General features: G+C 32.1%; 2 protein-coding genes and 1 long non-coding RNA gene across 3 annotated transcripts; 1 reads left to right on the top strand and 2 right to left on the bottom strand.

Annotated features, from left to right (window-relative positions):
* Positions 1-9,307: 9,307 nt before the first annotated feature.
* On the bottom strand, positions 9,308-11,136 carry LOC129901394 (uncharacterized). The gene is made up of 3 exons (XR_008769831.1): positions 10,889-11,136; positions 10,604-10,788; positions 9,308-9,682 (listed from the first exon to the last, which is right to left on the bottom strand). It is a non-coding gene; the product is annotated as an uncharacterized LOC129901394 (long non-coding RNA).
* Positions 11,137-11,173: 37 nt separating this feature from the next.
* Positions 11,174-13,598, bottom strand: LOC129901382 (zinc finger BED domain-containing protein RICESLEEPER 4-like). Its single transcript, XM_055976536.1, has 3 exons — positions 13,556-13,598; positions 13,428-13,453; positions 11,174-13,337 (listed from the first exon to the last, which is right to left on the bottom strand). The coding sequence occupies exon 3, from the start codon at positions 13,237-13,239 to the stop codon at positions 12,736-12,738; it is 504 nt and encodes a 167-aa protein (XP_055832511.1). The 5' UTR covers positions 13,240-13,337; positions 13,428-13,453; positions 13,556-13,598; the 3' UTR covers positions 11,174-12,735.
* A 5,466-nt stretch (positions 13,599-19,064) lies between these two features.
* On the top strand, positions 19,065-20,890 carry LOC129886976 (F-box protein SKIP23-like). The gene has a single exon (XM_055961898.1). It carries the CDS (start codon positions 19,101-19,103, stop codon positions 20,499-20,501), a length of 1,401 nt encoding a protein of 466 aa, XP_055817873.1. The 5' UTR covers positions 19,065-19,100; the 3' UTR covers positions 20,502-20,890.
* The last annotated feature ends 4,084 nt before the right edge of the window (positions 20,891-24,974 follow it).

Genomic DNA, 24,974 nt, shown 5'->3' with positions numbered 1-24,974 from the left:
AGAAAAAACTAACTAATTGGACAAATATTCCTATCATATTTATCATTTTCTCTAATAGTTTGAAATAATTACGTATTGTATCACTAATTTATAATCTCATACCATATTTCAAGTTAGATATACCTATATACATGCATTTTTGTTACTGGATACACTAAAATAGGGAGAGAGACAAGCGAGAGAAGGAGAGAAGCCAGCGAGATTCATAGATACATGCGAATCACACTAGATACATATATTTAGGAGAGTGGTGAGCGAGACAGGAGAGAAGTGAGCAAGAAAGATACATGTGAATCTACTTGGATAAAGTGTATTTAGAGCAAATTATATACCTAATTTGGACCAATGTATCCGCGATACTTGTAGGACGCGCTAGATAAATAAATCCGAAGTCCAAAATTGATAAGATTTGTAAATAGCAAACTAGTGTGAATCTAAATAATTAGTTTCTAAATAAGTGAGATTTTGATAAGTTAGGGATAATGTATAAATACCCCTTGAACTATAAACGAAATTACAACGACACACTTTAACTTAACTAAGGTTCTATTGCCCCCTCCTGAACTCATTTTTTTTGAATTTTTGTGTAATTTGAATGTGTTTGTACATACTCGCTGCCATGTCATTATTATTATTATTATTTTTATAAAAAAACAATATTTTATTTTTTTTAAATCTTCTTAATTTCTTTATCTTGTATTTAAATTAAGTTAATGCATGTAATTTTTTTTAATAAAAATTTCCTTGTATTTAAACATTTTTTAATTTCTTTTACTTTCATTCATTGCCTTTTATCTTTTATTTTTCTATTAGTTTTATTTACTCTTATTATTTTCTTTGTCTTTCTTTTTAATTTGATTTCAAATGCCTTGTATTTTAAATAGTAATTTCGAATGAATATCAAAATAAGTGAAAAAAATCAAATAAAACATGAAACTATTAAAACGTTAAAATTAAAGGAGACTTTTTAATTATTTTTTAAAAAAATCTACATAATTTTTTAAAAATAATTAAAAGTGAAAAGATAAAAAATTAATGAAAGAAAAAAGTTTAAAGTGAGGAAGAAATGTAAATAAATATTTTACATTGAAAGAAATGAAAATAATTAAATATATATAGGTTTTAATATCAATAATTATGTGTATTAACTAATTATAAAGTTACCAATTAAAAATATGACATGTGTCTAATTTTTTCACTCATTACTTGCCTTTAAAAGAGTATGCACACTCTCTGCCACGTCAGCTTTTAAGATGTATTTATTCTATTTTAAAATAGTTTAGGTGATCGGATTTTCTTTGTTGTGACGACTGTTGTTTCTCTGTTTCTTCATCAGATTTTGGTGATCAGTGCCAGTGGCGAATTCAGAATTTTAAATATGGGGATTCAAAATTTAAATAAGTAGACACACCAGCTAGTCGATGGGGGGTCGACAAAATACATAAAAAATTATTTTAACCATACATAAATAGTTTATATTTTAACCTGAATATTTAGATTCTTTGTTTATGAAACTCAATGCCTTTCGTTTATTCACACGCCCTTTACTCTTTGGCACTATCTATGCCCTTTTTTTAATTCATCAAACTCAATGTGTTTGGTAAGACTTGATCTTGAATACTCCATTTATCTAATGCATTCGTTCTTTGATTGACTTCTTTATATTAAATGTTGAATTCAACAGTTAGCATGCTGCAAAATATTTTTAATATCCTTGATGGTGTCTGTCATGCGCCAATGAGGTTTCGAGATCCCGTTCAAAATATTGATAATCAAAAGTGTTGGATAATAGTAACGCGAAGAAGAATCGTGTACCTGTTAACATCATCATAAGTTTCACAGTATCAAATAATTGCTCCTAGTCAACTCCGTTTCTCTTGGAAACGTAGTTCTGTCCACAGTATCAAACTAAATGTCCTACTCTTTCTTGCAGTATGTTTGTTAGGGAAGATATCATGAGAGATAATCTCTCTGTTCAAGAAGAGAATATGCAGAAAAAAGTTTTCAGTTAAACTACTGATTCACCCACCATTGCACGCTATTTCTACTTAAAAAGAAACCAAGGTAGTTTTTACGAGTTGCAACTTCCCTAGGTAACTTCATGCAGATATATCTTTTCTAAACCGATCGGATCAGTCCACGTGGGTGACTCAAACCTACTATCCAACATTTCCCACTTTGCACATGGTGGACTAGACCCAAACCAGTACTATGCTAATAACACACATAATTCGTACAAACAAATAGTTTGTGCAACATACGAGCATCTACTCATTTGTAAAACAAGTGTTATTGTCTTTGAGAAGATGAAAATTACTTGCTTTGTTACATTTTTGTGCTAAAGGGTACTCCTGTGCATCTACTCTTTTGCACAAAGCTCAGTGATGAAACATGCTAAAAGTCTTCTTCATCGTCAACATCAATGAAGACATGTTCAGAATCTTTTGTGCCAATCTTCACACTTGCTTTAAGTTTGACTAGTTTGGTGAATTCTGCTCTGATTTTCTTGAAACTCTTCTAGCCACTATCATATTATTATTACACATATACTATCTTATTTGTAACTCCTAAGTCATAATCCTCCCATTATCAACCCAAATTATTGCCTCACTTTCTTTCAATTCATTTCTATGAAGTATTCTTCACCTAAAATAATATTTTTCCCGTTTCAATTTGTTTCACCTATTATTTTTTGACATTTTAAAGGACATTTTGGTACATTTGACATATTTTTAATTTTAGAACACAAAATTCAAAAATAATCTTAACTTTCTTAAAATCAGTATTTAGTCAAAATAGGCTAAACAAATTAAAACGAGGGAGCAGTACCCTTACCATGTGTTGATATAGAAGAAAAATATGGAGTGCATGAAAAAGAAAGTTTTATTTAGCTGAAGGAAGATGTTCTTTAAAGTTTTATTTAGCTGAAGGAAGATGTTCTTTATCTAGAGTTTGTTCAATTATACAAGTCAAGAAGAATACTATTGAATCGATTAAGATTTACTGCAGTGGGTTTAAGGGTTGTTCAAAATCCATCCGTAATCAATAAGCCAACCGCAAAATTGACTTATTGGTATTGAGTTATAGGATAAACGATTGATGAACACATTAAAATTTTATAATTAACAATTTATCGATGCAGGACGAATAATTCAATTTTCTTATCGGGTAAACTATTAATCCTTTATGAGATAACATACACTTTTATCCCTAGATATATAAATTATAAAGTACATATTATATTTTGATTTAACATTAAACCCCATTTAGTATTCTCCCATAATATATTAGTGTTAACCCTAGTCCATAAAGAGGTAAAAGTCATTTAGTTTTTAGTTGTATTAATTATTATATTACTATTATTAAGTATTAACCCTAAAGAGTAAAGAATAAAGCCCCATTTATTTGGTATTATCTATTCGAGAAAACGCCATAAATGCTTTCCGAATTATTGGAGTAGGTCTAGAAACAAGGCTACTCGATACACCATTATAATTGTTAATCCGTGACTGAATCAATCGTTATCTTGTTGGTTGGCTAGCGGATTAATATATTTACAAAATGATAATCGATAGGTCTAATCATTAAGCGTAATTATCAATCTGATCCACCTGATAAGCGTAACTATACTTTTCTACATTAGTCTTGTTAATATTTCTTACGTGCTAACTGAGAAGAATCTAAATAAAGTAGACAACTCCTCTATGTACGATGATGAACTTATTATTCTTCAAGCGAAAATTGAAGCTGTAAGTGTTAATAAAATTTGAAAAGCATTGAATAGTACTATAATAACGAGGCTGGAGGAAAAAAATATGATGCTAATAAATTATTTTCACTTTCAATGGTGAACGGTAAATCAGTGGTAGACCAAATTCAATATTTTATAATGATTTTTGAAGAACCTAGGTTTCGACGATCAATAACCTTATTATTTAAGGCAAAACGATATTCAAAAAAATTTAATTAATTTTAAAGGGATAATACACATGTACCACTCCTAATTCTGACCAAAATCGCTACGACACATTTAGACTTAACTAAGGTCTTATTACCCTTCGAACTCATTTGTTTCGTAATTTTGTGCGCCTTATCTGTCTATTTGGCACTCAATGAGTCACCTAGTTAAGCCGCATGGGAGATTTGTTGGAGGCAGTGGTGATCAATAAAAATTAGCCATGTATGATAAGGACGTTGAAAAAAATCTCTCTCTATCCATCTCCATTTTCTTCTTCTTTTTAAATCTCCATTGATTCTTTTTCTTTCCATCTCCATTTTCTTCTTCTTTTTACATCTCCACTATTTTCTTCTTGAAATTGCTCTAAATCAAATATTATATTTGTCATTGATTGAAAAAAATAAGGTCATTTTCATGTATTTTCTTTGTTTTTACACGTTTTCATTTCTGATTTAAAATTTTTCTCATTTAGGATTAGAGACAACAAAATCGGAGTTGACTAAGTTGTGTATAGATGAAAATGATCCAATGATCAATGCTAAAGTGTGATGCAAGCATGGCATTTTGTCGTAAATGCAGATTTTTTGGTCAGATCGAAATTCAGGAAGAAGATTTTGGTCTTATCCTCACTAATGCCATAAATTGTAAATTTTTTCGATGAAAAGACAGAGATTTGATGAAAGATCTCAGTTTATCTTCCGTGATTTGTGAACAAGATTAAGGAGTCAGAAGAAAATTACGAGCGGGTTAAGATACAATTGAAACGACTTCATAATCCCAGAACTAAAGAAATGAGCAATTTGAAAGAGAAACATATGAAGATTAACAGAAGCTCATATCGATTTTTTGAAAAATTTCTTTAGTGTTTGATGATTTGTATAGTTGTTATCTATGTTACTTTTCTAATTCAAATAGATAAACTGAAGAATCAGATATCCAAGCAGTTCAAGTAAATTAAAGTGATTTCTTTAATGTTACTATAACCCCCACAATACACATTTATAATTCCAGACATACATACCTCTCACAGACACAACACCCAAGTTTTCTTAGGATTAAGTTATTTTACTGTAATCCTACATAGATACAAGATCTTTATATCCAACCAGTTCAAGTGAGTTCTTTTAATGTAACTGTAACCTCACAATGCAGACTTATAACTTCACATATACAGACCACACACAGACACAACACCCAACCTATTTTGTCTTTTTAGAATTAAGTTATTTTACTGTAACCCTACACAGACACAACAAATTCTTTTAATGTAACTATAACCCCACACATAACACCCAACCTATCTTTATTATAATCTCACACATACACAACATCCAACTCATATTTGTCTTCTTGTCTTTTTTATTTTAAAAGGTGCACCCACACATGCACAACTAAATAACAAACAATAAAGAAATCCTAACTCAAACCAGCTAATCAATAGAAAAATCGAGTTGCATTACAATGATTTTGTCTATATTTTAACACCATACCATAAACACTAATAAATGAGCACGTCATAGAAAGATCGAAATCTATATTTAACACCATATCATAAATCCTATAAAATTTAAGCATGACAATACTTAAAAAAAACAAAATAAATTTAACAAAAAACTAACCTTCGGTCTCCTATTTTAAAGATTAGATAGCCTTTGAACTTGACCACGATCAAGATTAGCCTTTGAACTCGACCAAGATCAAGCTTAGATAGCCTTTGAACTTCGAATACTAAGTACCAAAATCAATTTTGAATCTAAACGTTTGAATTTCTAGAAATGGTTTGAATCTACACGCTTGAATGGGACAATGGATCTAGACCGAGGTATTGTATTTTTTATGTCGGAAAAAGACGGTTTAAAATTAATTTCAACTTTATAGAAAAAAATCAATTTTAGTAAAAAAAGAGTCACCACTTAATTTTTTAAAGAAATTAAGAAAACTTAATTTAAAAGACCCTAACAAATTTAAGTCTCAAAATTTTGAGAAAAAGGTACGAGGTTCATATTACTATTTTAAGAAGGGTTTAATACTTAAAATAGACGCTAACATGCGGTTGTCCGACAATTTAAAAATTATTTGACTAACTTTGGGAAAATGTGTTTAACAATAATCGAAGCATTAAACAATTTGAAAGAAATATAAATTTTAAAACATTTAGGATAATTTATAAGAGAAATAAACTTGGTATAAAAATGATTAAATAAAGGAGGGATAATTTAAATAAAACAAACGATCATAAAAATGGTTTCTCTTCAAGGGATTTAATTAAGTTAAACAAAACAATTAGTGTTAGAATTAGTACATGATAAATAAATATCATCAACTAATTAAATAGTAGTAAAAGGCAAATGAAATAATAGAAATTAGTGATGCCTAAAAGGAATCATTTTTTTAAAAACAATAAATTAAACTACCCCAAATATATACAAACGAAAATATTTAAAAGTAGACACGGTAAAAATATTTATGTACTCATATTCTTCAGATCAGCGCCGACTTGTTAATCGAAAGACAAAAATATAGTGTTTTGTCATTTTTCTGCTCGGGTCGAATTCCATCATTTCCAAAGGGCCTATCTACCCCTACCCCTCCTAAGTTTATTTATTATTATAATCCTAAAGCGATCTAAAATAAATAATAAAAACTAATGTCCTAAAAGGTGTCTAACGTCCAACTTAATATTCAAGAGGCATTGGACGTACTATTAGGGTAAGTTTTAGACTAAAGAAAATATAAGCATCCTAATTAGACACATCGTCGAATAAAACAGATAGGACGAGCAGTTAGCACATAAAATCTCAAGTAAGCCTCTAGATTAATTAATTAACATGCTTGAAAACATAGATAAATAGTGGAAAGTTATAAAAATTATCATATGTGTGTACACAATCAGACGTATGTATCATAAATATAGAAACTTGAATAACATGGAGGCAAATTTCATTATTTACACATATGAGGGCAATTTCGATTACTAAGGTGATTGTAATAAAAGAAGACATGCTTGACAATTTTAGTTATTAAATAATAGTGTTTGCATAATCATATTAACATGTTTTAGTTAATAGCATGCTGAAAATTTATTAAAATACCATAGATATGATTTCTAAATATTGTGTTGAAAATTTGTTAAAATGTCACAGACATAATCTCTTTATAAAATAACATTATGAAAGCTTATTTAAAATCCTATAAGAATGACTTCTAACAATATATTGAAAATTTATGAAAAATAGTAAGCATGTTTTCTAATACAGTTATCCTGAAATATTTATCAAAAAGTTATAGGCACGGTTTCAATATAAAAATAATATGATAAATAATTATTAAAATCCTATTGACATGATTTCTTAATAAAATATCAAAATTTCTTTTAATCCTATAGACATTATATCTATGTGATTTTTATCACGCTAAATAAATTCTATGGACATGATATCTAAACAATTAATATGTTGGGATTATTGTATAAAACCTACATACGTGATCTCTATGTGAAAAATAACATCATAAAAGTATTCATTACAACCAGATAACATGCTGAAAATATTAATAAGGTCTATGAACGTGTTACTAAATATTTAACTTGTTGGGATTATCATATAGTTCCTATAGGCATGATTCCTATAGCATAGAAATAATATTTTATTAAATCTTGAACATGGTAGCTACGTAAGTTTACATGCTGAAAATTATTTATTAATATGACATCTAGCTCAATGAGTATACTGTGAACATGATTTCAATAAGAATTAATATAGAAATTTATTTATTTGATCTCATAGACATGGTAGTTATATGAATATTAACATAGAATCCTATAAACATGATTTCTAAATGTTGAAATATTTATTAAACTATAGGTATGATTTATAGATTGACAACACACTACATTAGACATGATTTCTATGTAGTTAACATATTGGAAATTAAATCTTATAGACATGATTTTAAATAACATACATGTTCTAATGTAAACTTGATTATTTAAACAATTACTCTAATAATATGGATTGATGATTTTAGTTTAAACTAGACAAACGTAAACATGTACAAGTTAGGCAAATCATTTTTGAAATTTATATTTATAATATACAAGAAGACAATACTAGGATAAAATTATTGACATAGTAGCTTTGAGTCATTTTTCCAATTACATACACAAATACCTATAGAAAATAATATTCAGATACAAATATAAATTTAATCTAAGTATGATGGTGATAGCATGATTCTAATAGTTACATTCAAACCTTAACTAATATAGCCGTACTTATGTATCACACACACATACAACACATAAGTTGAGAATAAAATAAATGCAGGTAGCACGTTAGTTTTCCTTCCCTTAGACTATCCCCAAATTTTTATTATAGCGTGTAGTTTACAAGATTATTACAAACCGAATAAAAGGAGTAAGTAAATAAATAAAATAAATGAACAAATATAAAGCGAAAAGTGGCATCCCAACTTTTCATGTCCAAATGACTCTTCATGACTTCAAACTTTGAAGTTCAAGTTTGCTGAATCATAAAGAAGAATACGAACAATTTACAAATACTATAGAGATATATCATGATTATATAATTTTCATCTCAACAAAACAATCAAACAAGATAAAAACACCCACACATATAAGGAAAAGGTTGAGACTAACCTGGATACTTCAGTTAGAAAGAATAAGTAAATAAAATCCGACTATGATGTCAAGAACTAGAAAAAAAATATTAAAGTATGCAAGAAAACTTATCTTATTGTTTTTGTTTTCGTTTGATGTGTTAAGAATGTAAATTAAAATGTTTTCTTTCTTTTTTTTCAATACTCTCTGTGTTTGTGTTCTTGTATTTTTTTTCTTCTCTATTTTGTGTCTGTTTTATATTGATAACCCATGGGTGAAGGGAAATGAAGTTATCCAAGACAAAGGCCAGATTTTAAATTCAAACTTCAGCCAAATAAGTCATAAACCATTTCAAAGAAGATGGCAAGGGTTTTAAAATTTTGTCAAAAACAAATCAAACCACATCTGCTTTTCCAAATTTGATCCAAATTTTATTCAAAAAGAATATTTCAAAAGTCAAAAGTTATGTCCAGAGGGACCCACTATCAATAATTATAGAGAAGAAAATAATTGATTATAGGTAGAAATAAGTGACATTTACTATAACAAGAATAATTGAGAATACAAATAAATTAGGCTTAGAGTTGTTCAAATTTTAAGAACATCAATTGTGTATAGGGCTGGGCGTTCGGTATTCAGTTTGGTATTTTCAAAGTTTGAGTTCGGTAATTTGTTAATCGGTAATTCAAAGTATATACCAAATACTGAATTTTCAAACTTCGATTCAATAATCGGTAAATCAAAATTCGATTCGATACGGTATTCGATAATACCATATTGAAGTTGAAGTCCACACGAAATATGTTAGTACATCATATTCACATTAGCAACAATAAAAATGTGAAGATTTTTAATAACAAACTAAACAATGTTGCTGCCTTCTTAGAAATGCTGCTGCCAACTTCACTGCTAATGCATTATCCAAGCATAGTCACAATTGCACCAAAGTGCAGACATGCAGGCTGCAGCAAAGAGCAACACACAACAACAGAAACAAACAACAACACTCAACAACATACAACATCCTGGAGTTCTTCAAGGAACTTCACACTTTAGACCTGCAGCACCACTCAATTCTTTTTCTTCAGTAACTTAGACTTTCATCCCTGCCAAATAGAAGCATCGGATGAATTTAAGCAAAAATTAAACACAAAATGTCTTACTTTAAACCATTATTATCAAGATATAAAATCAGAAATCTATTGCATTCAAGTTTGACATACTCCACAAGTCAAAAAGCATATGGGAAGGCGAAAGAAGATAAAGTGTCAAAGATAACATGATCAGGTATACCAAGTAAAAGCATGAGAAAACTGTAGGAAATATTCTAAAAAACTCAAACTAAGAATATTTCATTTACCTGTTTAACAATGAAGACTAAAACAAATGCCAGGAACCTTGATTAGAATATAAAGTCCCTAAGTTCAATAACTACTCTCAAGCCTTGAATTGCAATGTACATCGCTTTAAGTGTACTGAAAAATATGTTACAATAGAAATAACCATGATAAAAATATCAAAATGAGGTTCCCCATGAATATGATTCAGAGTGGATTCAATCGTTTATAGACAATTAAATATTAGAACTAATAATAAATAAGAGGCATTTGACCAAAAAGATCTAACAGGCTAGTGTGATAACTAAATCCAACTTAGTAAAATGGTATCTCAGAGCGTGCCAACATCAACTACAACACTACAAGAGTCCTACTCCATAATATCCTATGCTTGAAAAAAAAGCAATTATACCTCTCAGAAACTTATGGCATAGAGAGCATACACTAACATGTTCATTGAAGTCCATAAATGAGATGATCATGGAATTTAAGGTGCATGGGATCAACAAATATTAACATCAGTTTTTAGTTTTGGTAAGCAAATATATAGAGGAGATAGATATTTGTGTACTTGTTAGTTTGTAGTTGCAAATTGCCTGTTTAAAAATAGTTGAGTACTAGTTAGTCTATTTCCCTTTAACAAATATATAGAGGAGATAGATAATCATTAATCTAGAATGTTGTTCAGACCTGCAACACCACCAAAGCTGTTGCAGTTGAGCTTTCATAAGTGCAAGATGCAACATTCAACAACCTACAACAACAACATCTAACAACAACAACTCCATAGCTGCAGAGCTACATTGGGGAAGATCAACACACCATCCAACACCTGCAGCTCCCTACAACAGCTACCAAAACAGGACAACAACAACCTGCAACAACAAGGACATACAACATGCAACACCCTGAATTGAAAGGCTCAACCTTCAGCAGTTTATGGACATACAATAGAAACATAAGTTGTAAGCAAACCTGAGCCTCGGAAACTGGTGAGGAACCACACAATGCAAATAAACAAGACTTATTCTAATATTGCTGATTCTGTTGGTGTACCATCCATAACTGATCCAAAATCTGCTTTCACTGTTTTTCAGCTTGAACAATGCAACCAATATCATCCATAGTTAAAAAGAATTTAAAATGTGTCAATAATTAAACTAAGTAAAAAAATATAAAAATAAAATACAAAAACTGAAAAACATATCAAGTTCAAGTTTCATAAGATCATTAAAATCTTCTTCAATATTTATGGGATAAGGCTCATTTTGACACTAATTTTGAAGACAAATAACAACTTGCACCAATTTCGGAGTCAAAGAACTCCTAAATGAATCAAAAATATGGCCCTCGGTGCTAAAGGGACATTCTGATGCCACACTAGAAATTGGAATTGCCAACACATCACGAGCCATCTTGAAAAGAATTTTATATCTAGAAGAATAAACTTTCCACCACGACAAGATATCAAAATTGTCATCATCATCATTCGACTCTTGTTCTTCAGTAAGATACTTTTCCAACTCCGACTTACCACCCAAACTTGTACCATCTTGTTTGTTACTCTTCATTTAGATCCTATTTCTCACTTTTGTTGATTTTGTGCTAGTGTTAGAGATAGATAAATCCAATGTCTGACCTGATAAATAAGAGAGAGAAGATGAGCATCAAGATGCATTAGAGAATTTTGCTACATACTCTTCAAACAGAGATTTCATATAAATCACCATTTCATATTTTATTTCACTCCCCTTTTTATCTCCAAACATATCCTCAAGTGTGTCGCCAACATACTCAAGTTTGTTACGAAGATCTAAGATAGAGGCAATAAAAAGCACTTTATTCATTTTTTCAGGAGCACCCCAATACTTGACAAATTTTTCTTTCATTTTTTCTCCCATTTTTTCCAAATAAGGATCATTGACAGGGAAAACGAGGATTAGATATTTCGTCATCCACCACTTGAGCGCGATTTGCTTATCAGGCCCGAGTCTGAATTTGTAGGACTTTGTGGGATGGGCCCGTGCATGTAGGCTTGGGTCTTCTTAACGTGCAATTTGAATGCCATTTCATTTTGGATTTTAAGTTAAGTAGAGTAGTAAGTAGCTAGGCGGATTTCAGCGCATGCTGCATTGAGAATCTCCATTTTCCCCGGAATTTTGGAAAAATGCTGTTTCCTCTTCACCGCGGGTTTTCGTATCATTTTCTTGAAAAGATATTATATCACCGTGGGAGAGTTCTTACATACACTCTCTTAAATGTTTGTGAAGCTCAACTATATCTTCAAAGTGACCATTAGAAGTGACATAGAGTGAACCTGAAACCTTCTCAGTTAGATCATAAAATCTTTTAAGAAATATTACCATATTTCTCACTTTTTGCCAATCATCACTTTCAAGTATACCTGCAACACTTCCATCTTCACAAATATGATTAGCAAGATAAGTTGACAATACACCATCTTCAAGATCAAACCTGTCAAATGCACTCTCAAAATATTGTGCGGCATCCAACATCAAGTAGGTCGAATTCCATCGGGTTGAAACATCTAAACATAATAACTTCTTACTGTCTATATTTTTTAGTTCACAACATTCCACAAATTTTCACCATGACATCATTAGAAGAAGCATTATCTACAGTTATAGTGATTATTTTCTCCTATTTCCAATCAAGCAAACACTTACTAATACAATGGGCCATTTCGTCACCCTTATGACTAGTAACAACCTGAAAGTTTAAAATTCATTTATGCAAGAGCCAATCACTATCAATAAAGTGTACTGTCAAATACAATTTATTCTCTGTATATAAGTCCATGTTTATGTGGTTAGACAAACTCTCGGTGATGTTTCTTTCAAATACTTCATAAACTTTTGTCTCTCTTCACCAAAAACTACATAACAATCCCTAGTCACTATTCTACGGGTTGGAACTCGAAATAAAGGTTGGATTTCTTTCATAAACTTCTTAAAACCTTCCTTTTCAACAAAACAAAAAGGAAGCTTATCAAGGATTAACATCTCAACTAAAGCCCTCCGAGATACCTCTTGATCAAAAGTCCAAATTGCCCCATCACGTATTTCACCTTCTAATGGAAAGTTTAAATTTGATTGTTTGTAATTGAAATTGAAATTGTTAACCTTATTTGGATTTTTAGGAAAAGTTTTCAAATGTTTATTCAGTCCATTTTTTCCATTTTTAGTTGAATCAGCTAAGAGAACTTTACCACAATGCTTGCACTTTGCTTTATTAATTCCATCTTCTATGAGCTTATCATAATGCGGCCAAGTAGCAGATCTTGATTCTATAGCTTTCCTCTTCATAGTCACTAAATGTTGTTCACCTTCTGGTGTTGAATCAAGAGACTCAGTAAGAGCCAGAGGTGAGCTTCCAATGATATCGTTTGTTCGACTTGTTTCATCTTTCATTTAAACATAGAAGAGACTACAAATGTTATAAGACGTAAAATGAAAGTGTAAAACAAAATAAAAAAAGAACAGATTTTGCTCACCTCTGATAGAAGAATTTGCGCTAAACCTGTGTAACAATTCCACAAAAAGATTAGAAAATAAGGAACAAACAAAGGGCGAGCAGAGAAATTGTAAAAACATACTTACAAATTAAAGATTCAGAAATGACCTGCGACTTTTTTCCAGCTGCTGTTCGACTACTGGGACTTCTCTTCAAGGTAAGTTTTCTTCTCTAATTAATTTCTTTTTCTCTGATCCTCTTTTTAATTTTTTTTCTCCTCTTCTTCTTTTCTCTGTTTCGGTGTTTCCTCTTGTCACGCCCCGGGAGGGTACCCTAGGCGTGGCCGACACTCGAAAGCCATTTCTGGCCTTCAAGTGAACCACCTGGTCCAGTCACACTTTCGTTCATTCACCTTCTATCAGCGGAAGACTCAATCATAAGAATATTATTCATAAATTAGGGCCAAAGGCCAAACAATTACCCAATCAATAACTAACTAGAATAAAACTAGTCAAAACGTATAATTCAACACTTTCACACTTCCACACTCTAGTCTATGAAGCCTCTATCAACAATCCAGATGGTGCCAACGACAAGTCTATGGCTACCAACAATCAAAATAAAGGAAACAAAACAAAGCTATAAAGACAATCTCGGTATCCTCCGAAAACTGGGAGGACTCACCAACTAGCTGGAAGTGGGAAGATCTTTAACGGTGCATCGGTTGATGATCTCTAGTACCTGTCTATGCATCATGAAATGATGCAGGTCAAATGGTGTCAGTACATGGAATGTACGAGTATGTAAAATGGCCGAATGAAACAACCATCAAAGAAGAATCAAATCAACTCGAAATCTCAACTCAGAAAAAAGAACAACACAATCAAGTGTCCTAAGTCTAAACAAGAATATGGTTTAGACGGGACCAATCACATACAATTCAACTCAATCCGACTTAGAATACTATCAAGACCTATATGGGAGTTTCTCTTATCCGACAACCATCACTTATGAGCCAGTGACAGTACAACAAACCGACATTGTTGCCGCGTCCGTTCATACTTTGCCAGGGTATGAACAAATCAACCAATCATGGATCCAATCCAACCAAGTCCTATAATGTCAGGACAATAATTTTAGGGAAACATCCGACTTTAACGGTTCAGTCTCCTCCTATGTTTGGCGACGTAGTTATTGGATTCGAGTTATTACTTACTCTTACCCAATTCGGTGCTCGATACTCCTCCCAAGACTCAATGATCATAAAACTCTATCCAATCAACTCAGTCAAATCATATCGATAAGTCTCATTTACAACCTTGTCAACTCATCAACTCTATCACAATCAAACCTCTCCCAATCATACTATCCGATCAATCCCAATCATATCTTCCAAGAGTAGATTAATTATGCATTTATAACAATATACAAACCTATCCAATCATTCCTCTATTCATTTAAAAAATCTTTTAGGACTCATCACAACTCCAAGGTTTTAAATCAACAATGCAAGATAAGCAACATATTTAAGAAAATTAACATTCTTTATCATAATCAACATAGCTAAGAAAAATTAACAATATATGTTCGACTCTTATTTCAATCAACTCATACCAATATGTAGCACATCACTTTCTTGACTCCACAACATCAACATAATAAAAATTAGGTTAATAGATGAAAATGACCTATTTGGACCTAACTCTATCAATAAACTTCATTCTTATGAACAATCAATCTCAAAGAAGGTGTAGGGAACATGGGTGGACTCAACCCATGCTTTGAGTAGCCTTACATACCTTGGTGAAGACTTTGAAGAAATCTTGATGTTGGGTCTTCAATGGAAAGCTTGAATCTTGAAGTTCTTAAAGGCAATTCTTGTTGGAGATGGATTTGAAGGAGAAGAGAGGGAATTTCTAGGGATTTTAGATAGAGAGTGGGACTGAAAAATGGTCTAAAAACGTCCAAGGCTAGTGTATATATAAATTGGGAAATGCCCAATTTGCCCTTTCTTCAAAAATTTGGAAAAAGGGGCTAAAACACTCCTGGCGCGATAGTGGCGCGTAGCGCCACTGCGGCGCCAAGTCGAATATAGGCTTAAAACCTGCACATATGATAGTGGAGCATCGCGCCAAAGACCAAACTACTGAGGCTATTTTATGGCGTTATAGTGGCGCATCGCGCCCTTACAACGCCAAGCCTATATTTTCTGAGTTCTGGAAAATAGGCTTGAAACCCTGCACATCTCTTAGTGGCGCGCCGCACCAGGGACCAAACTACTGAGGCTTGTTCCTGGCGCGATAGTGGCGTATCGCGCCACTACGTTGCCAAGCCCAGATTTCCAGCAGTTACCACCTAGGCCTGAAATTCCTACAGTACTAGTCCGTCTTAGGATAGTTATAATTTTTGACTCTGAACTCCAAAAATTACAATCTTGGCGGCGTTGAAAAGAATACTCGAAGACCTTTAATTTAATAGGTCACAGGCCACCCATATCATTATATTTCAAAAGGTATGGTCTTTAGAAGTCAACCCCTTATACAGACTTATTCTAAAACTTAGCCAAGACGAATTCTTTGGACTTAGCTTGGTTCTAGGGATCCTTTGTGACCCCACATCACCTCTAACACTCTTTAATTACTTGGGAACTTATCCTAACTCATGCATACACTTCACAATAGTCAGGTTTGATCCTACACGTGTACGAAGAAGGGTCTGAATCTTAGAGAAGAATTTTGGGGGGTGTTACACCTCTGATCCTACAGTGCTACTCGATTGCACTGTTCTGATTGTGAAGGAGTGAAGGACGGCGGAGTGAAGGACGACAGACTGATTGTGAAGGAGTGAAGGACGACGAAGTGAAGGACGACGGACAAATGTTGTGATTTACTGATAGTGATTTGTGGTCTTATGTTGGAGGAGGACGACGAACATGGACCAGTGATTCTGAATTTGAGAATTCCTGATAAGTGATAAGTGATGACTGACGAGTGATGAGTGATGAGTGATTTCAGATTAGCCTTGGTTAGGAATTAGGATTTCAGATTTGGGCTGGAAAAATATTTTGATAATGGGCCTTTGTTTTACTTTTTAGGTTATACACTCATTTAGGCCCAATGTCATTTACTTATTTAATTTTGGTATTCAGGAAATACTGAATATCGAACGGTATAATTGTAAGTCCCGAATATCAAAATTAAAATACCGAAAAATTAATTTTGGTACCGAATACCGAACCGAAATATCGAATATTGAAATAGCTGATTCAGTTCGGTAATTCGGTTTTCGGTATTTTATGCCCATCCCTAATTGTATATACTATGAAAAATTAGATTACACACAATTAAACTAAATACAGAATTAATTCAAAAAGCTACTGAATCAGTTAAGGGAATGATATGTGTAGAAAATATGGGCATAATTAATATACTAAAGGCTTTAATAATGCTAAGATTAGTGCAAATCATACCAAAATTAACAAAATACTTTAGCAAATTCGAAGCTCATTTACACAAAAATGGAGGTTTCATACTAAACAACTTAACACCAAACAAATTCACTTTAGATTTCAGAATCGTTCAAGGACACAATAATGAGTTTGAACAGAATCAACAGCCCAATATTCGTACGAAAACAAAAATCTGTAATTGAAGTCTCATATAAAAAAAGGTCTAAATCTTTCAAGCAAAAAGCTTATTAAAAATACTGAATACAAAATATAATCACCCCAACATAAACACAATAATCATAAGCGGAATATGAACTTTTAAAATCATAAAAGGAATAAAATGCATAGTAATTAAGGGTCAAATAGAATCATACCAGGACAGATCTGTGAAGATCCGTCTTTGACCTCTTGTTTTGTCAATCAAGTAACGACACCTCGTCTTCACTATTGATCAGAGTAGCTGGCTTTGCCAGACCTCCCTGCTTCTGCTGTTGATATCGCCGCCACAACTGCAGGTTGCAAGTTCGTCGTGGTTGCTGCTGGAAAGTGGTTGCAGTACTGGGGTCGTTTGCGGCTGTTGCAGCTGTTGCTGCTGCTTATGCTTTGATGTCGCTGCTGTTCGTGCTGCAGGTGGTGTGGTTGCAGCGCTGGGGTCGTTTGGTTGTGCTATTGGATAACGCTTGCCGGTGGAGCAGCAGCGACGAAGAAAATGGAGGAAGAGAGATGAGAGGTGGCTGGTCTTCATCTTCGTCGTTGGACGTGTTCATTGTCCGGCGATATCTCACTGGAGACGAGGGAAGATCGGGGTGGTTTCGCCGGTGGCTTCCTCGTTAGACATGAGTACACGATGGCGGCGTGAGGGCGAAGGTGGTGGTAGTGTTTTTAGAGAGAGAGTGGCGGAGGGAGAGATCGATGGGTTTTGAGCGGTGAGGGTGTAGAGAGAGAGTGGGAGCGGCGGTTTTCTTCTCTTCTTGAGAAGAAGATGAAAATGAAAATGAATAGATCATAAAAATCTTACAGTATTTGGGTGTTTGGTAATTAGAAATTGGAGTTGTAATCTCAGTCGTTCATCAATTTTGATGTGCGGTTGGGATTGAATTTTGGTATTTGATAAAGATGAGATGGATAGGTATGATTAAAAGAAGAATTTAAGAATTGAATTTGGGTCATATTGAATTTAATTTCGGCTAAAATTAAAATAAATTGAATAAAACGACCATGCTTAAAATAAAATAGAGAAAAATTGAATAGATTGCTATCTAATTAATAACCATAATATATATATATATATTGAATAAGCAAAATCATAATCTTTATCAAGTAGTAATACTTTTATGCATAAAGTAACTATTTATGTATATACTATGTAAATACATGTGTGTGTATATATATATATATATATATATATATATATATATATATATATATATATATATATATATATATATATATATATATAATACATACTAAAATAGATGTATAATATATATACTAATATAATTAAGTAAAATATATAATAAACTTAATTAAGTAATAACTTTTTATATGCACATGTGTATAAGATGTATTAAAAGAGATATGTAATATGTAAATATTGATATGAATCAATAAATTATAAAATAAACTTAGTTAAGTAATATTTTTTATATAACGAAAATGCACACATATATAATATATACTAAATAGACATGTAAAAATATTCGAACGTATGAAGTTCGTTATTTAAAAAATAAAAATAATAAATATAATAGTTATAATATCAATAAATAGCAAAAATATTATAAATTACGAATGTCAAAATATATGATTTATTGGGTAAAACCAAATATAAATTTATTTAATTAATAAAAAAATAATTTTAAAAATATCTATTTATTAAAATAACAATCCAAAAAATAGTATGAGTAGGTCAAAATTGGGTGTAATACGTTCCAATTTTGGGAAAGAATAAAATTCTTGAAAGTTAAAAGATTTTTGGAATTTTGTTACAGTTAAAAAGAAAAGAAAATTTCACGTGGCACATTTTGGTAGTATTAAGTGGAAAATAAAAAGGTGGGGTCGATGCGTGTTTTACACTTGTTCCAAATTGAGGGTGGAGTCGGTGCGTGTTTTACATTTCTTCCAGATTGAGTGTGCTTATGAAATTACGAAAAAAATTGAATTTAATGAATAACAAGACCTTAATTAAGTTTATATATATGTTGACAATTCGGTGCTACCTTTCAGTTATTGACACTTTCACATTTCCCTGTTTCGTAGGGTTTTATGATGGAAGCAATGTGGAGGGGAAGAAGTATGATGGCTGCTTCATGGTCGGATCTTCCTAAAGAACTTGTTGAAAGAATCAGTAAATGCTTCGATAGTCATATTGACAATCTCCGAATTCGTGCAGTCTGCAATTCATGGCGTTCATCACTTCCTACGAAATTCGAAAACTTTTCTTCTTTTCCTCTCATCAAACTACCTATCGCCGACATGATCCAGGGTTATCATGAAGAATCTCAGTTTTATTTAATTGAAAGTACCGTTTATCGTTTCCAACTTCTTCATCCTCCTCACACAGGCTGGTTGGTCAAGATTGTAAAAACAGTAGACGGAAAATTGAGGATTTTGAATCCTCTAACAGACAGAGTAATACAGGATTTGCCTAAGAAATTGAATTTACTTGACTTTCGTGTTTCTCAAATTTCTAAATCATATCATGTGCAATGGGTCTCAAAGTTTCAGGAAATTGGATATAATGTAGGGAATTTTTGTAAAAAAATCTTGCTTATTTGGGGTGATCAAACCAATCAGTTTTCTCTAATGGCAATTGGTATTTGGCGTAATTTATTGTGTTTCAAGTCAGGGGATGAGAAATGGACTACCTTGAAAGATGCCAGTAGTAAGATTGTCGATATTATTGTGTATAAGGGGAATTTTTATGCTGTTGATACTTATGGAGAGATCATAATGTATGACCCCTCCTTGTTTAACGAGACCAATGTATCTTCCACTGTAAAGCCATTTTCTTCGGGCTTATTTAAGGGATGGGGTAGTAAGAAACGACTGGTGGAATCAGGTGGGGAGTTGTTTCTGGTTGATATGTTTTTAGATAGTGATGTTAAGAGGGAGTTACCTTTAAGGCATAATCCCATGGAAATTAAAGTATATCGGCTAGTTGAAAAACAACATGAGTGGATTACAGTGCATACATTGGGTGATCGAATGTTCTTTGCTGGTGATGACTGTTGTTTCTCTGTTTCTTCATTAGATTTTGGTGATCAGTGCAGAGGAAACTGCATTTATTATGAGAATGGAGGTATAATTGTGAACATCTTAGGAGTGTTACGGGCAGAGCCACAGAACTATGAGGACGACTTTGAAGGTGATGGGTTCGTTTTTAGTGATGATGAGGCTCCAAGTCGTGTTGTTGGTGGTGTAAAACATAGCAGATATTTTGGTGGCAATAGTGACAAGAGTGACCTTGTTGGGAAATCTGTTGGTGGTCTTAGCGAGGAACTGAAACTTAGATATATACATGGTCATCACACAGGTATCTTTACCTTACAAGATGGTAAACTCGGTTCATTGTTATCCTTTCTCGAATATGCAGATATTTTCTGGCCGCCACAATCTTGGCTTTATACTGACGATCAGGCAGATTCTTCAGACGCTCGTAACTAAGTTTACGCCTCAGATGTAGCCTTTTCTATTTGGCATTTCTCTGGCTAATGACCTAAAGATTTAGATCCTTTGTTTTGAAACTCAATGCTTTTCATTTATTCAGCCGCCCTTTTTAATTTACTCTTTGGCACTATTTATGCCATATTTTTGAATTTTCTTGGTGTTAATTAAGTTGATTATCCTTTGGAATAATTTACTTGCTTTGTTACACTTTTATGCTAAAGTGTACTCTTGTGCAAGCGTAGCACTGTATCTACTCTTTTGTGAAACAAGTGTCATTTCCTTTGATAAGATGAAGACTTACTTGCTTTGTTACATTTTTGTGCTAAAGTGTACTCTTGTTCAAGTGTAACATTTCATCTACTCTTTTGTGAAAGAAGTGTTGTTGCCCTCGGGAAGATGAAAATTACTTGCTTTGTTAAATTTTTGTGCTAAATAACATAGTCTTGTTCAAATGTAGCATTGGATCTAGTCTTTTGCGAAACAAGTGTTAGTTCCCTTAGAGAAGATGAAACTTTACTTGCTTTGTTACATTTTTATGCTAAAGCGTACTCTTGTGCAAGTGTAGCATTGCATCTACTCTTTTGTTAAACTAGTGTTATTGCCTTCGAGAAGATGAAAATTTAATTCTTTGTTACATTTTTGTGCTGAAGGGTACCCTTGTGCAAGTGTAGCATTGCATCTACTCTTTTGTGAAACAAGAGTTATTCCTTTGAGAAGTTGAAGATTTATTTGCTTTTGTTACATTTTTGTGCTAAAGGGTACCCTTTTGCAAGTGTAGCATTGCATCTATTCTTTTGTGAGACAAGTGACATGCCTTTTAAAAGATGGTGCATAAATTAGATTTTAACATGAATAAATAGCCTATAGTAATCTCTATGTAAGCTCATGCCTTTCAAGCTGAAAGAAAAATGATTCTGATATACTTGATCATATTCAAACTCTGTTATCTGACAATTTGCAAGCCGCCTTCACCATGTTCCTTTCTGTTCTATTACGTTAATGTTACTCAATTTGAAGTGTTTGGAGGTATAGTGTATTACCGGTATGAACTCTTGAGCAGCTGAGAGTTGAACAGGCTTGTTCCCCTCTGTCTCCCCTTGGCTTATTTAGGATTAATACAACTCAAATGATTTCAACGTATATAGGGGACTAACCGTGACACATGTTTGGTGCTTGCACATTATCTCTGTCATGCATTTCATCAAACATTAGGATTTGTGGCTTACTGTCTGTAGGACAGCATCACTAACATGAAATATTAGCATCTCCTCCATATGTCATTGTTCTTTTCTCCATTATTTTCAACATCTCCTTTTCAAACCTGTTTTGTATTGCTTGACTTGCGCTGAGGGTCTTTGGTAACAATCTCTCAACCTTTACAAGGTAGATAAGGTCTGTGTACACACCACCCTTTCCACCCTTTCCAGACCTCACTTGTGGGATTACACTGCGTATGTTGTTGCTGCAATTGTATCTCAGTACAACATTAACCAAATTTAGTGATACAGAGAAATTGAAAAACATAAATCACCAAAAAGTTTCCTCCTAATTCTTCTTTTCATGCTTTACTCCTAATTGATCCCATGGAGTTTAATCATAGTAGGAACCAAAATGCTTTTTGCACAATCCCGTAAGATTATCATCAAGAGTTCCATCACCTTGATCTCACTTTTTCTCTTGGTGGCCCGTTGTTCGATCCATTCACAAATCATGATGATAACTTCCCATCAATGGGTTTTCAAGATTTCAGCTTTGGTTATGAATTCAAGCCATTTGAGCAAAAATGGTAGTGCAAGTGGTAGCACACTTGTCATGAAGAATTTTGACTTGAAGCCTATCAACTTGCAAGCACAAAACTTGAAACTTTCTATTCTACTCTTTCACAACACTCCTTAGCTTCCTCTTTCATATCTGCACATACCTCCTGCTGTCATCAGTGTTGATTTTATCAAGTTAGGAAGTGGTCTATCCTTATGTTGCTCGGACTCTTCAAAAATGTCAACGGATCACGCATGCGTGTTGGATTCTCCAGAAGTTGTTTATTTTTAGAGAATCCGACATGGGTGCGATCAAAAGTGAAAAGTCCACACATCTCAGTTCACAATGATACATATGATCTTGGGACTAATTAACTGAAAAATCTGCTTGGAAATACAAGTAGTCCACACTTTAATTCCTGTAAGCTTTTGGATACTACCCTCTGAGCATTGGTTATCCCATTGTTTGGTTATTGTTATTGCTTCTCGTTTCTGAATGCTATTTTATGTTTTTCCTATTATTTGGTATATGCCCTCTTCACTTATTAACTTTTAAGGTATAATGTTCTAAAACTGAACTTATTACCTGGCATAAGTTAAGTTTTTAAACTTTATGCCTTAGAAAGTTCATACTATTGAATTTTTGCTCCAAGGTACAAATTATGCTTAAGGCAAAAAATAAATTTGCAACGTACCATTTATGCTCGGTAAGACATAAGTTCAGTGTAGGAACTTCTTAAAGTATAATGTTATAAAATTAAACTTATATCTTATAGGGCATAAGATGTGCCTACCGAATATTTTTTTTGTCTTGCGATTTTTTAAATTGTTAGGGGTATTTCTGTCTACATATTAATTACTTAAAATGTTGAAGGGTAAAAAATAAAAACCCAAAAAGGGGTGTGTGTGTGTGTGAGAGATAGATTAACCGAGATTAGTTTAACAACTAATTTAATTAATTAACAAAGATAAAAAGAACTAACTTAAAAAAGGAAAGGCAGCTCCTCCTATATGATAAAAGTTCTAGATGATTAAAAACAACACACATTTTTAATTAGCTCTACACCTTTCAAGCTTTCTGTTAACCACCATTTTATCTTTTCAAAAGTATTAATTAACATAGAACTTTAATTATGTATCCAAGAAGATTATCTGCCTTTAATTATAAACCACAAGAAACCCTAATGAAGCTTAAACATTATTTAATTAGTCAATCTTACCTCGTAATGGATAAAGATTTGAAACAACTATCTATCCACAAACCAAATGGATTAATAAGGATTAAACTAGAGATTAAGTAGTACGATTCAAACCTTACCATTTTTCTGTTTTTATTTTTTAGGAAGGTATTGTACAAGCTAGTTGAAATTATTGTACAAGCTAGTTGAAATTCTATCCATTTAGACCCCATAGAGATATATAATGTGGAATGTATTTTTTTTTTTTTTTTGAAACTTACATAGATATGGTATATTAAGAAGATATTTATCATTTATAACAATAACATCTTTTTTTACTGGACATTTATAATATATTTATAATACAATTTTAATATATATTATCGAGAATAATTTATAAAACACATATAATACAAGTTTTATTCATGGATAGTACATTTATCACACACTTTAATACAATTATAAGTTATAATACATTGTGTCAATTTCTTACCAAACAAACATAATTTATTTAAAATACTTATAATACATTTATATTGCATACATAATTCATTTTTAATACATAACCGATTTATCATAGTATTGTCATGTATTGTTATTGATGGTAATAAATAAAAAAATATTTCTAAAATCAATAATTATTTATTAAAAAGTATTCACCCAAGTAATTTTTTCTTATTGAACCCGAGAAAATCGCAACCGCTACTTTTTTAGTGCGCACTAAGTAAATCCGTTCTTGTACAATAACTTATAAACTATACAAAAGATATAAACCACATTAGACAAGTATAAGGCGTTGAACTCAACTGAAAAGGAATGAGCAGGGGTCGATCTCTAGCTTCCTTAGGTTATGGTCATTTTGATATGAACATAATTTTCATATGAATTAACTATAACCTTTTTTGATCTTATCTCACCTACTTTAGATAATTAAAATTAAGAAACCAATTAGTATCGTGCATAGTTGGAACTTGCACCCTGTGCACAAACAAGCTTAAATCGAGTTGGAAGTTCCAAAACAAGACATCTTTTAGAATAGAAGTTAAAAAGAAGATACTTCCTCCGTTATCTATTAGTTGTCATATATATTAAAAATAGTTATCAATTTAAGCAATCAAGAGAGAATTAATTATATTATTCCAACTTCACCCTTATCATTAATTATTCAAGAATTAATAGGCACATAAATAGATAAAAATTAAAAAATTAATAAGGGGTATATTAGTCAAATAATGCTCTTAATTAATGTTTTCTTAAGAGTTGTGTAAAACCTTATCATGACAACTAAAATATATAATCAATTTACCGAGATAGTTGTACTATTCATTTAAATTCTTTAATTTCTTTTAACTAAATAGACGTTTGCTATGAAAATAAGAAAATATTCACTTTATTTGAAGTGAATGTTTTTTATTTTTAAAGTTGAAGTTATGTTTGATCTATTTTTTCTAAGCAAAGAATATTTGAAATTTGAATATACATGTTCTAAATATAATTTATACCATCATCCCAATTTTTAAATACTGTACCTAAAT

Source organism: Solanum dulcamara, chromosome 1 (genome assembly GCF_947179165.1).
Source record: "Solanum dulcamara chromosome 1, daSolDulc1.2, whole genome shotgun sequence".
NCBI lineage: Eukaryota > Viridiplantae > Streptophyta > Magnoliopsida > Solanales > Solanaceae > Solanum > Solanum dulcamara.
This window is presented reverse-complemented; position numbering and strand designations above follow the sequence as displayed.

What these genes read in the sequence shown, in the direction of transcription:
- LOC129901382 (XM_055976536.1), bottom strand. Translation starts at nt 13,239, where the DNA reads ATGAAGAGGAAAGCTATAGAATCAAGATCTGCTACTTGGCCGCATTAT.
- LOC129886976 (XM_055961898.1), top strand. Translation starts at nt 19,101, where the DNA reads ATGATGGAAGCAATGTGGAGGGGAAGAAGTATGATGGCTGCTTCATGG.